Source organism: Oratosquilla oratoria, chromosome 40 (assembly GCF_046742065.1).
Source record: "Oratosquilla oratoria isolate Oo_2021 chromosome 40, ASM4674206v1, whole genome shotgun sequence".
Classification (NCBI taxonomy): Eukaryota; Metazoa; Arthropoda; class Malacostraca; order Stomatopoda; family Squillidae; genus Oratosquilla; species Oratosquilla oratoria.
In genome coordinates, this window is record NC_134816.1 from 40045385 (window position 1) to 40060384 (window position 15000).

At 44.0% G+C, this 15000-nt stretch overlaps 2 protein-coding genes across 3 annotated transcripts in view; one reads left to right on the plus strand and one right to left on the minus strand.

Moving 5' to 3' along the window:
- LOC143020806 (uncharacterized) overlaps positions 1 to 4874 on the minus strand; it is a 12446-nt gene extending 7572 nt beyond the window's left edge. The window contains exon 1 of the mRNA XM_076177582.1: positions 4375 to 4874. Within this exon, the coding sequence (XP_076033697.1) occupies positions 4375 to 4456 (82 nt within the window). The 5' untranslated portion in view covers positions 4457 to 4874. The remainder of the gene's footprint in view (positions 1 to 4374) is intronic.
- Positions 4875 to 10379: 5505 nt separating this feature from the next.
- Positions 10380 to 15000, plus strand: part of LOC143020805 (uncharacterized) — a 35742-nt gene continuing 31121 nt past the window's right edge. Inside the window, exon 1 of one of the 2 annotated variants that reach the window (XM_076177579.1) lies at positions 10380 to 10508. The gene's annotated coding sequence lies outside the window, so the exon portion shown is untranslated. The remainder of the gene's footprint in view (positions 10509 to 15000) is intronic. The other variant, XM_076177581.1, reaches the window with a different exon arrangement.

The window sequence follows — 15000 nt, forward strand, 5'->3', positions numbered from 1 at the left end:
TATATATGAGAGAGTGATAGGTGGGGAAGGTAAACGAAGATGGGTTAAGAATACATTTTTTGTTCTTACATTTCGGTTATTATAACCTTCCTCAGAGAACTTGTTACAGAACTTGTTACAGAACTTGTTACAGAACATCTCTGAGGAAAGTTATAATAACCGAAACGTAAGAACAATAAATGTATTCTTAGCCCATCTTCGTTTACCCTTCCCCACCTATCACTTTCTCATTTGTCTTAAACAATTTATCAACATATATATATATATATATATATATACATATATATATATACATATATATATGTATATATATATATATGAATATATATACATGGATGTGTGCTTATTTATATATATGTGTGTGTATTTTCAGGACCATTTGATTTTTTGTCCATGGCTCTGTGAAGGGAGTCGATCCCCATTCTGTGCCGACATAATGACGATGCCAAGACACTGCTACTAAGCCATGAACGACACTACAAATTTAAAACTCGATTCTCGGACAATTTCTTGATGGCGACAACACAACTTGTCGGAGGGCTTGCCTAAATGAAAGGTATCTATGAAAATGAGACTACGGTTGCTGTAGACATAAAGAGTGTGCTCGGGGACTCGAGTAATTCTTTCGTATCATCGTTCATGGCTCAGTTTCTAGTGTCTTGGTTCTGTGATTATGTCGGCATAATCCAGGGTTTGAATCCCTTGATAGAGCTTAAAATAAATATATACATATACATTCAAAATAACCACAGGAGAAGGGCAACTTGTAGACAGTAAGTATTTTCGTATATTACATCCCCGGACTAAATGAAAGAGATACAGAGTTGTGTATACCTATTCCCCAGACGTCCCCTCTTCCCCACAGATGACATACTAAGACTAACAAGAAAAAGACTACCTGTATACATGATAGGTGACATGAACGACAAACACCCTACATTAGGACACAGCAGCACAAACATCATGGGAAGACAAATAGCACAATTAATTCAATGAGGACACTTAAGACCCTGAGAGCCAGACTTTTCCACCTTCATTGCACTCAACAGACAAGGAACACCAGACATAATTCTAACAAAGAGACACCACCACTTAAAGTACAGAATAACACCAGGACAAATAAATACCTCAGATCACATCCCAATAGATTTAACGATAACAACAAAACCAATAACAATACCTACACCAGAAAGATACTCATTCCACAAGCAGACTGGACAGGATTCCAAACCACATTAAACATGGAAAGAACAAAATATGACAAAGACAAAGAACAACACGTAACAAACAATGCATTGATGGCAAACTCAACACATGGCACAATATGATACATCAAGCCATGGATAAACACATTCCCAAAACGAAACATAAAATTCTACCACACCCAAGACAATCAGATACATCGAAACTACTACAATGGCAGTATCAGCAATTACAAACACAAGCACACAATAACGGCACAGGGACACCACAAGCAAAACAAGCACCACGCGACAGACAAAACCAACTATTAGAAGAAAACAGACAACTATACGACGAACACTGGAACAATGAAATGCGAAAATTAAGCCTACATTACAATGACACCAAATACTTTTGGACACAGATAAAAAGACTGACAGGAACACCTACTAACACCACCCTTTACATCATACACAATAACCGCAAGATACACACAGACAAAGGCAAAGAACACATATTCAGACAGCACTTGAAAAACATATTTAGGATCACACCAGCAGAAAATGCAACATTTGACATGGAACACGAAAGAACAATCACAGCACAAGTACAAGGCATACAAGAAGACATTACCCCTATCAACTTAGCTGACATGAGACGACTCAACCCAGACAACACACTCACAAAACCTTTTACACTAACTGATATAAAAAAAAAAAAAAAAATCAAAGACAAAACACCCGGACACTCACAAACAAACAAAGTAACACTAACATTCCAGACTCAACACTACAATTACTCACACAAATCTTCAATGAAACATTCAGCATGGGATACTTCCCCGACACATTCAAAACAGCTACACTATCATTCATACACAAACACGAAAAAAAAGAAAAGAAAAAAAGCTCACAGACATAAACAACTACAGACCAATATCACTATTTCAAGTCCCTAGAAAATACTAGAAAAACTCATACTACAAAGACTACTCAAGCACCTATATAACAACAACCTAATACACGAAAATCAACACGGATTCACAAGAAGAAGAGGAACATACACACAGCCATAGCCACACTTTACCAAACAATAGACATAAGCCACCGACACAAACACGGATGTAACATGATATCACGAGACATAACAAAAGCATTTGGCAAAATATGGCACACTGGACTTAAACATGAAATACACCAAACACACCTCCCAGACATACTAACAAGAATACTTTGCAATTACCTCGACAGCAGACAAACGCAAATACGAATACACCATTATACAGGACGACCCTTGAACACACACAGTAGAGTTCACCAAGGAAGCATCCTCTCACCAACCCTATTCAACCTCTACACACATGACACCCTCAACCCAACACACGGAGTCACACACACACAATTTGCAGATGACCTAATCACATACCCAAACAAAAAAGTAAAAACATGTTAGGACAAAAAAAAAAGAAAAAAGAAAAAAAAAAACAATAAACACATATGAACAACAATGGAAAATACAAACAAACACAGCAGTTTGAATTACTAAACATATCAACATACAAACCAGCAGAAATATGGATAGGAAACACACAAATACACACAAAAAAAGAAACATAAGGATACTAGGACTAACACTTGGAAACAGAGGTCTACAAACACACACAAACTACAGAAAACAGCAAAGATAAAAAACACTAAAGACGATTCCGAAACCTAGACACCAAACTACTATTAAGACTATACAAAGTACTCGTGAGACTTCAACTAGAATATATATCAATAACAACTATCACATTAAAACAAAACCAACTTCACAAACTACAAGCAACACAAAACAAAGCACTTAGATTCGCCACTCACTCTATACCCCCATACCTTAACACAATAGAAGAACTACACACACAACACAAACTCGAACCCCTTAACACAGGACTCTACAGACTAGCATACAGAACATGGAACAGACTAACAATATTAAATCCAGAATTAGTATAACATAGACACAGAAAACGGACATTACCACATCTGGTGGCCTAGAGTGTCCCCAATCATCAAGGGACCCCCACCTGAACCTAAATACATACAGTAAAACACAGATACACCTCCCTATCGTCCTAAAGTTGTTCTACTAACTCTACTAACACTATTACTATCATTATTATTGTTATTATTATTTAAATATGATAACATGCGAAAAAAAACGCACGTGATATCATAAAAAACAATGAGTATGACAAAATAGAAATCACTACCCTCCCCTAACAATAAACTGCAACAAGTACCACTAGTCGTCATACAAATGTAAGGAAAAAAGTCATACTTATTGAAAAAAAAAAATGAATACGACGTATAGAAATCAAGACCCTCCCCCATCACCAATGAACACAGAACTTACCCCATAGATGTCAAAACCTAGAATAGGAACAAGCAGTCGTATACATTTATATAAGAAAATAACAAACTAACTAAAATTAATGACCAACAAAGAACATCAACAACAAACAACTCAAGAGCGAAGAAAAAGATGACCCGAAACCTACAAGAAGAAGATGGACCGAACCTCCAGTTATCCACAAACACGAAACTAACTACGTAGATCAAGCTCCACGTCAAAGGTAGACACATTACCAGTCACCAAATATAATGACTAAAACAGCAAGTGGGTCTGCCCCACACCTATTATCATAACTTCAACTTTCTTCCATTTCAAACTTTCTCTACATTAACCCCCCTTCCCCCTGCCCCTCCTCCACCTTACCTACCATGCCCAGTAGTAGTAGTAGTAGTAGTAGTAGTAGTAGTAGTAGTAGTAGTAGTAGTTATAGTTGTAGTAGTAGTAGTAGAAGTAGTAGTGGTGGTGGTAGTAGTGGTAGTGGTGGTGGTAGTAGTGGTAGTGGTGGTGGTAATGGTGGTGGTAGTGGTGGTGGTAGTGGTGGTGGTAGTGGTGGTGGTGGTAGTGGTGGTGGTAGTGGTGGTGGTAGTGATGGTGGTAGTGGTGGTGGTAGTGGTGGTGGTAGTGGTAGTAGTAGTGGTGGTGGTAGTGGTGGTGGTAGTGGTGGTGGTAGTGGTGGTGGTAGTGGTGGTGGTAGTGGTGGTGGTGGTGGTGGTGGTGGTGGTGGTAGTGGTAGTGGTAGTGGTAGTGGTAGTCGTAGTAGCCTACGGGTTAATGTTAGAAAACAAAATCCAGTCTTACATCGAAGTTCAGCGAAGCAAAAGAATCCACCGAGCCCCAAACTCAGCACCAAGACTGTTGCTGCAGTGGAAAGGCTTGCCATCTGGGCGCTCGTGGGCGAGTCCTGGGTCCTGCTGTGGGTGCTGTGGGCCCCTCCTGGGCTGTTCTGGAAAGTCGGGCGAAGGGTATTGTAACCTTCTCATGAAGGGCACGTCTTTGCCTCTCGAGTATGGCACAGCAACTGGTTCGGGTTTCTCTACTTTTCCCCTCCAGGAGATAAAGGCGTGTAAAGGTCGAGTAGAATCCGGTGGGTCCTGTGGTGCTCTTGTTTGCTCCTTCCCTCTGGCTCGCTAGATTGCGACGTTTGGTCATTTCGGGGGAACCCAAAATTACAACCAGGTCGTCCCCGTATCCTCCTCCTCCTCCTCCGATAGATGAATGATACTGAAAGGCGGCCCCAAGTCAACCGGACACGGTTCCCTGTTGCAGGAGACCCACAGTCCCCAAGCGCCCGGCCACGATCCCGGTTCAGCCCTCAAGTCAATGAAGAGCTTTAGAGGAACCGTCTGGAGTAGGTGGAGGCGGACGTAGCTTGACTTTCGTTGTGCGGTTCCATCTCAGTGGTTCTTAACTTGTGGTTCAGGGGCTCCTTGTGGGCCACCGTGGTTCGCAAATAGGGCCACAGATCAAAAACTAGTGATAGTTAGTGGATGCACTAGGGGTTCTATCCACTAGTGATGGGATTCCTACGAGGACTTTGAACAGCGCTGCATAAGAACGGGGTACATAAGGGAAGAGGTTGAGAACCCCTGAGCTGCACTGTCAGATCTCTTCTGTGTTTGCCTTTATCCAGCGCTGGACGGGGGAGGGGGAGACTTCTAATTCGCCAAGAGAGTGAATTCTATGCCGAGTTGATTTCTGAGTGAATAGAGAGCATAGTAGTCTAACGAAAAGTGTTTCTTCTGCAGTTTGTGGTCTCTGTATGTCCTATGTATTAGCTCCAATATTATATAGTATCTACTTTTCAATTACATATACGGATAAACTAAGAGTTGTATTAGAGCTTGTTTAAAAGTTTAACAAAGATATGAAGGAAAATACAAGAAACAGACAGACGTGTCAAGATGCTTGTGCTGTAATCGGCGACGTGACGTCATATCGGCTTCCGTTCTGATGACAGCAAACAGTTGAAATAAGTGGCTAAGTTGATGACTTATATCAACATTTGTATTAATGTGGTGAATCTTGTTCCTGAAATTGTGTTTTGTTTTTCTGGTATATAAAGAAAAAAATCTAATGTTTTGACAAATTAATCGGTGTTTGTGATTGGGCGTAAGATACTTTGTGTGTGCGTCCGAATATTTCAAAGACACCAAGCGTACAACATGGCAGAAGCAGAGTGCGACCATGTTATGCAAAACGAGTACCTTTGAAAATAACGTACGTTATGTAATGTCACAAGCATTACGTCCTGAAATCTGTGAAATGTCACAAATGTAAACATTATGCACGTGCAGATTGACTGCACGTGCCTCCCAGTTTACGCCGTTGTAAATTCATCACAAAATGCCAGTACCTAACGTGCGTGCGAACGAAGATGGACGGAGTAGTTGGGGGACCAGCAGCTTGTTGGGGCACATTCGCCGACAGGAAAAGGAAAAAGGCGAGGCGAACTCCGGGAACGATAGTGGCGTCCAGACAACTACAACGACTGCTGTAAGCGCGTAACAGGTACAGAATTCACGGCAGAGGTCCCGTGAATACAACGAATCCCCATATGCCCACCCTGGACCTAAGAGTAACGGGGAGCGTCTGTAAGCGAATATACGTGGAGGGGCAGACGTCGTTTCGCCTCCCCGCGAGCCTGACACTGTCGACCGAACGACAGCGGCTGCTTGACGCGCGTTGCCTGCATGCACGTCAGTCACAGCAAAGCACAACGAATGACTCGGTGACTGAGCCAAGCCCACTAAAAGCAGCAATGGACAGTACCACATCATGCAAATGTCGAGAGGATCGCTGTGGTACATAGCAACACCCCCCCCCCTCCCGTCCCTTCCTTCAGGGGCCTATGCATCGGGGGGGGGGGGCAATCACCAACGCCCTCAGCTCCAGCGTGCCTTTGCTTAGTATAGAGGGCCTCCTGCCGTACAAACTTGGAGGACAACTCGAACTCTTATCAGAAGTGGCCCATGACGGCAATGCCATCGTTCTGCCAATGACACAGTCACACTCGAAGGAAAATATTCTAAGAAATATAATTAGCAATACTAAATTCTGTGCTTTTCCGAATTGACAGGACGGGCGAGAGAGAGAGAGAGAGAGAGAGAGAGAGAGAGAGAGAGAGAGAGAGAGAGAGAGAGAGAGAGAGAGAGAGAGAGAGAGAGAGAGAGAGAGAGAGAGAGGAAGCATTGTAATTGCAATCCTGTACTCCAAGTCGACCGAGTTCACTGAAGCTCATGTTCTACACCCGCGAGACATTGATTGACGTTGTGTTTATTAACATTTCTAGGCCACCGACTTGCCCATCTTTTGCACCCCTCGAGGACATTAAAGCCCCTGTCACACCATCACGACCCAAGTGAGTGCGTTTGAGTAGAAACGTCTTTGTTTACATTTTTTTTTCGAATCTCCAAATGTCGTATTACCTCTGCGTCATATGTTGAGAAGCTGAATGACGAGCTAAGAGATGATAAACCTCTGCGATTATTCGACGCATTGTTGAATTGCAGACTTGGTGAAGTCTAGAACACTATAGGCGAAGTCGTCTGGAGCTTTTCAAATTCACAGCATTTGATCAGAATCGTGACGGTGTAATTGGGGACTGAGACCGCTCTAAAAAAAAAAAAAAAAAAAAAAAAAAAAAATACAGAGGAGCGGGAGACACGAGGATACAAGCAGAAGCGCAGGTACGTAGAGCTGGGCGCGTTCCTCGATGCGTTACTATATGCGTTCCTCGGTGTCCTGACTGGCATGACTTTGCTCAGGACACCGAGGAACGCGCCCAGCTCTGATGGTTCGTTTCTCCGAGGATTTTTCCCTCAACATTCCCACAAGAGACGACAACATACTTATATATTCATGACAAGCAACGACGAACTAGTACATAGTTTTAACACACATAAAACAAGCGTCTCAAACCACAACATTACAACCATAACAACTAATTACATGCAGCGAACTTCTAAAACAAAAAAAAGTTTCCAGATCCCTTCTAAACCATTGAATTTCGATCAGCTAAACTTTTATTAAAGCTCAGGTAACCTGGAATGGATGGAATGAGTGTCGACGAGGAGTATAATATTTTTCCTCCAAGTAAATTCATGATGCACTGTGGATCATGAAATTGTCAAACATTATACTCTTATATTACTGATTACAAGTTACCTCCACCTCCACCAATTGGCTGTTTTGTTATATTTATTGACGATTGATGTATTGCTATATCATGAATATGAAACTAGAAAATAGTTTCATTGCATCTTATAAACATCAATATCAGAGCGAAAACTATCTTAGCAATGCTAAAAGCCCTCGGTCGGCGGGATACAGTTATGACCCGACATCCACGAGAAGCTAAGATGAGAGTGGGAAAGGGTGGTGGAGGGGAGTGGAATGCGTGGGAGTGAGTACGTGCCTTTGACTTTGGCTACCGCCCTTATAAGGGGGAAAAACGCTTGGAATATAAATAGATATGCAGGATGTGGATGTCGTTAGGCCGTTTTCAATACGTCATAACAGCAGAAGTAGGCGCCGCCTGATTGGTCAATTTGAATCAATTGTAGAGTCCAACCACTACCCCAGCGTTGATCGTTTGTGTCCTGGTGCTCGGTCGTTGTTCTGCGCCGTCACCCAGGCACACGCCGTCGCTCAGGTCATGGTAACGTTTTTAATTATTACCTTACCTAACTTAACCATTAATGGTCCCAAATAGTAAACTGAGTTATAGAAAAACGTCACCATGACCTGAGTGACGGCGTGGAGCATTCCGGATCTTTATCGTTGTGTGGGGATTGGAGAGCCACAATCGACATCCGACTCGCTGAGCGGATTTGCGTCATCCATCCAGAACGAAGAAAAGAATGACGTCACACGTCACTGTCTCAGTCAAGGCCTTGAAGCGATGACGGTTTTTTTTTTTTTTTTTTTTTTTTTTCGGGTCCTGGCTGATTGCCAAATAATGAGTGAGCGAATGATAATTCTGTATATACATGATGGGTGCTATATAACATGATACTAATTGCAGGCATATATATATATACATACATACATACATACATACATACATACATACATACATACATACATACATACATACGTACGTACATACGTGTATACATATATACATACATGCATATATACATACGTGCATCCATGCATACATACACACTCGTGGCGCGGTGGTAGAGTTCCCGCCTGCCACTACGGCAGGGCTGAAATTATTTCGGTATCGCTGCGCTGCGGGTCGTTACTCCAAATCTCGTGGGCGAAGAGTTGGGTGTGTGTGTATGTGTAAGGTTACAGCATTACCCATAGATACGGTCATATATGAGCTCTGAGCTCTCTTCCGATAGGGAAATAGCTGTCGATCACGAGTCCGACACGTGATCCAAGACCATGGTGAATCACATATATAAATACATACATGCATACATATATACATACATATATATACACATTCACATACACATACATATATACATACATACATAAATACATACATATATACATACATACATACACACATTCACATATACATGCATACATATATACATGCATGCATATATACATACATATATACATACATAATACATATATACACACATTTACATATACATACATAAATACATACATATGTACATACATATATACACACATTCACATATACATGCATAAATACATACGTACATACATACATACATACACACATACATACATACATACATACATAAATATATACATATATACATATATACACACATTCACATATACATACATACATAAATACACACATACATATATACACATTCACATATACATGCATACATACATACATTCATACATACATATATGCATACATACATACATTCATACATACATTCACATATACATACAGTGGTACCGTCCCCGACCGCTAACCCATTAATCCGAGATCGAGTCCTGATCAGAGCTAAACAAAATTTAGCATCGCTGCACTGTCAGCCGGTGCTCCAACTCTGGTGGGTAAGGAGGTGTGTGTGTGTGTGTGATTCGCCGTGGTCTTGGATCACGTGTTGGACTCGTGATCGACAGCTATTCCCCTCCCGTAAGAGAGCTCAGAGCTCGTATGACCGATCTATGGATAATGCTGTGACCTTACACGCACACACACCCCTACTCCCCGCCCACGAGACTTGGAGTAACGACTCGCAGCGCAGCGATACTGAAATTATTTTAGGCCTGGGCGGGATTCGAACTCGGACCACCGTACTGGCAGCCGGGAACTCTACCACTGCGCCAAAAGTCGTGTGTATGTGTGTGAAAGAGAGAGAGAGAGAGAGAGAGAGAGAGAGAGAGAGAGAGAGAGAGAGAGAGAGAGAGAGAGAGAGAGAGAGAGAGAGGGGGGGTAATGGAATATGCAAACAAATAAAGAAATCGATAAATAGACAATCGGTTGCGAAAATCTGTGCGAGCCAAGAGACAATTTTTTTTACACCTAATTCGACTTCCATTGGGGGAAAAAATCGAAATTGGAAAAAAAATCCATTTCATTTCAACGCGTGAGATCTTTGACGATATTTGGAAGGCGCACGGGTATATAATATCAGAGGATTATCTTCTCAAGTCTCGTCGGAATAAGGAAGAACATTTATTTATTATTATCTAAATTGTTATATTTCTATTTATTTATTTATCATTATTATATTTTTTCCGCATCCGACCTAGTTATGGACCAAAAGGTCTCCTGTCGGCAATGCTCCGCCTTTATAATCCTTTTCAAATTCAATTCTTGAACTAAAATCAGCGAGGCGGGAACTACGGCAAGTCGTTTTAGTTACTGGTCTTGCCGCTAGATGGGGCGTTTGGCGCTCGGCCCACAAGTAACAACGATCACCGAGCTTCAGTGTTAGGTGAAAGTTTGTAAAGTTCGCTTCTTCACGGAACACCTCGTACAGGTAAGCTACATTCACTGCTTTAAACGATTTACTAAACCCAGAACCGTGGTGGCTACATGACTTAAAGACCGAGATTGTTGTACGCCATTAAACGTGTTTTGCAAAATAGAAAACGATATATGATATAAAGTGTATACTGGTTGGTATTAGTGCGTAGGTGTCCAGGATATATTGTTGTCTAAGTCTGTGGATGATGTCACACCAGGTTAATCGAAAGGTTGATTTTTTTTCCTTATTCCGACGAGACTGCAGAAGATAAACCTGTGATATTATTTGCCCGTGCGCCCTCAAAATATCGTCAAAGATCTCACGCGCTAATATAAAAATGATTTTTTTTCCAAATTCGATTTTTCCCCCTAAAGGAAGTCGAATTCGGTGTAAAAATATTTCGTCCTGGCTCGCACAGTTGTTCGCAACCGATTGTCGATTTATTAATTAATTTATTTGTTTATTCGTTTATTTATTTGTTTATTTCATTAAATGAATAATTCTAAGTCGTCTGATATATCTTGTAGAAGTCGAGGTGACCACCTAATATATCTCTCTCTCTCTCTCTCTCTCTCTCTCTCTCTCTCTCTCTCTCTCTCTCTCTCTCTCTCTCTCTCTCTCTCTCACACACACACACACACACACACACACACACACACACACACACACACACACACACACACACACACACACACACACACACACACACACACACACACACACACACACACACACAAAAGAGACACTTTTACGGGCGTTGCTCAATTCCTGTGTATTACAATTAGGCGCACACACGCACACGCACGGGCACACATGCGCACACAAGCACACACACACACACACACACACACACACACACACACACACACACACACACACACACACACACACACACACACACACACACATGCGCACACACACACACACACGCGTGCGCACACACACACACACACGCGAGCGCACACACACACACACACGCGAGCGCACACACACACACACACACACACACACACACACACACACACACACACACACACACACACACACACACACACACACACACACGACTCGGTGGCGCAGTTGGTAGAGCGCCAGACCGGGAAGTACGACAGTGCTCGCAGTACCCAGTTCGAATCCTGCCCAGGGCCGAAATTATTTCGGTATCGCTGTGCTTCGGGTCGTTACTCTGACTCTCGTGGGCGGCGAGTTGGGTGTGTGTGTGTGAAAGGTCATAGCATTACCCATAGATCGGTCATACGAGCTCTGAGCTCTTCCAGGAGGGAAATAGCTGTCGATCACGAGTCCAACACGTGATCCAAAGACCAAGGTGAATACACACACACACGCACACGCACGCACGCACGCACACAAATCGCGAAGGAATACAGGTTACCTTATAGATGCATAAATATATGGAATTGCTAAGAAAGTGATATAGCACAGGCTCAAACAATACACCAATTTATAACTAAATATAATAATTATAAATCAAGGATATAATTGAGGTGCTCAAGTGAATCAAAGGCTTTAACAAGGGTGATGCAAACAAGGTCATCGTATTAAAACAAAAGGGCAGGACTCGCAGTAATGGATTTAAACTGGACAAATGTAGATTGAAGAAGGAACTAGGCAAGAATTGGTTTATTAATAGGGTGGTCAGCGAATGGAATAGACTTAGTAACCAATTAGTGATTTCTGAAACTGTTGTTTTAAGAAACGGTTAGACAACCTTATGGATGGGGATGACAGGTGGTGATGGATATGGAACTGCCTTGTGTAGGCCTTATGGTCTCTTGCAGTCTCCTTCTTATAGATTAAGTTAGAACTGGACGTGAATTTGAGTCTAGGTATGTTAGAAAATTGGGGAATAGGAGACGGGACCCGACAAATGTTAATCATTGCCTGTATACTACAACTAGGTACATACGCACGCACACACACGCATCAATGAATCATAATTAAAAGATTGTTTTGGGTCCAGACAAGTTTAATCGCCCGTGATGGGACTCAGAGACAGGGATTGCCCATCAGGCCTTGGATACATGTAGACTCGTCCTTAAAAAAAGAATTGTACGAGATTCTTAGTCACCTCCTTTATAAGCCAAGACAAGCCAAGACAAGCCAACCCGATCGTCTCTTCGAGTTAAAAGGTGAAATGTCGCTTGATCTTCGAGGGTGATGTTAACCCAAAAGAGAGAGAGAGAGAGGGAGGGAGGAAGAGAGAGAGAGAGAGAGAGAGAGAGGGAGGAAGAGAGAGAGGGAGGAAGAGAGAGAGGGAGGAAGAGAGAGAGGGAGGAAGAGAGAGAGGGAGGAAGAGAGAGAGGGAGGAAGAGAGAGAGGGAGGAAGAGAGAGGGAGGAAGAGAGAGAGGGAGGAAGAGAGAGAGGGAGGAAGAGAGAGAGGGAGGAAGAGAGAGAGGGAGGAAGAGAGAGAGGGAGGAAGAGAGAGAGGGAGGAAGAGAGAGAGGGAGGAAGAGAGAGAAAGAGGAAGAGAGAGAGGGAGGATGAGAGAGAGAGAGAGAGAGCGAGAACACTGCCACTCTCTGACGCATGACGACGCAACAATAGGCAGGTGTTGACCTTGTTGCATTTGGGTGACACGCCCTCCTCCTCTCCTCGCGCCTTCCTTCCCTCCTTCCTTTGACGACATCAGATGGAGGAGGAGGAGGAGGAGGAGGAGGGCAAAAAGGCTTCTCCTCCTCCTCCCCCCTCCTCCTCACCCCCTCCCCCTCCTCACCCCCTCCCCCTCCTCACCCCCTCCCCCTCCTCACCCCCTCCCCCTCCTCACCCCCTCCCCCTCCTCACCCCCTCCCCCTCCTCACCCCCTCACCCTCCTCACCCCCTCCCCTTCTTCTCCTACTCACTCTCCTCCTCCTCCTCCTCCTCCTCCTCCTCCAACCCTCCTTCTCCTCCTCCAACCCTCCTTCTCCTCCTCCAACCCTCCTTCTCCTCCTACTCGCTCTCTTCCTCCTCCTTCTACTCGCTTTCCTCCTCCTCCTCCTCTTCCTTCTCCTCTTCCTTCTCCTTTTCATCTTCCTCTTCCTCTTCCTTCTCCTTTTCATCTTCCTCTTCCTCTTCCTTCTCCTCCTCTTCCTTCTCCTTTTCATCTTCCTCTTCCTCCTCCTCATCTTCCTCTTTCTCCTCACACTCCTGCTCCTCCTTCTTCCTCTTCTTCCTCGCACTCCTGTTCCTCCTCCTTCCTCTTCTTCCTCACACTCCTGTTCCTCCTCCTTCCTCTTCTTCCTCACACTCCTGTTCCTCCTCCTTCCTCTTCTTCCTCACACTCCTGTTCCTCCTCCTTCCTCTTCTTCCTCACACTCCTGTTCCTCCTCCTTCCTCTTCTTCCTCACACTCCTGTTCCTCCTCCTTCCTCTTCTTCCTCACACTCCTGTTCCTCCTCCTTCCTCTTCCTCCTCCTTGCCATCTTCCTTCTCCTCTCTCTTCTTCGTCTTGTTCCTCCTCTTCATTGTCGTCGTCGTCGTTGTAGTTGTTAAGACAGACGTCTAATTCTTGCTCTGTTTGGCGAGGTGTAGGCGGAACTAGTTTGGGCAAGCGAGGGCAAGGGAGGGGAGGTGTCCTCTTCCCTTCCCTTCCCTTCCCTCTTACCCTTCCTTTCCCTCTCTTCCCCTTCCCCTTCCTTTCCCTCTTTTCTCCTCCCTTCCCTTCCCCCTCTTCCCCTTCACTTCCATCTCTTACCCTCCCCTTTCCTTCCCTTCCTTTCCCTCTCTTCCCCTTCCCTTCATTTCCCTCTCTTCCCATCACCTCCCCTTCCCTCTCTTCCCCTCCCCTTCCCTCTCTTCCCCTCCCCTTCCCTCTCTTCCCCTCCCCTTCCCTCTCTTCCCCTCCCCTTCCCTCTCTTCCCCTCCCCTCTCTTCCCCTTCCCTCTCTTCCCCTTCCCTTCTCTTCCTTCCCCTTCCCTTCTCTTCCTTCCCCTTCCCTTCTCTTCCTTCCCCTTCCCTCTCTTCCCCTTCCCTCCCCTCCCCTCCCCTTCCTTCCCCGTCCCTTCCCTCCCCTTCCCTCCCCTTCCCCGTCCCTTCCCTTCCCTTCCCTTCTCTTAGCTCAGGTGTCCCAGATGACATTTTTCTTTTTTCTTCTTTATCTTCATCTTCATCTTCATCTTCTTCATCTTCTTCATCATCTTCTTCTTCTTCTTCATCTTCTTCATCTTCATCTTCATCTTCATCTTCATCATCTTCTTCATCTTCTTCATCTTCTTCATCTTCTTCATCTTCTTCATCTTCTTCATCTTCTTCTTCATCTCGTCGTCGTCGTCCTCGTCCTCCTCCTCCTCCTCCTCCTCCTCCTCCTCCTCCTCCTCCTCCTCCTCCTCCTCCTCCTCCTCCTCCTCCTCCTCCTCCTCCTCCTCCTCCTCTTGGCTGCAGACTCTGTGGCACAAACTCCACACCTCTATCCGTTGGGAGTGAAGGTGCTGACATTTATCATGACAGACCTCTTGTGTCACAAACAAAAATGACGACACTACTGTTCCCGTTGACCGCTTGCTAT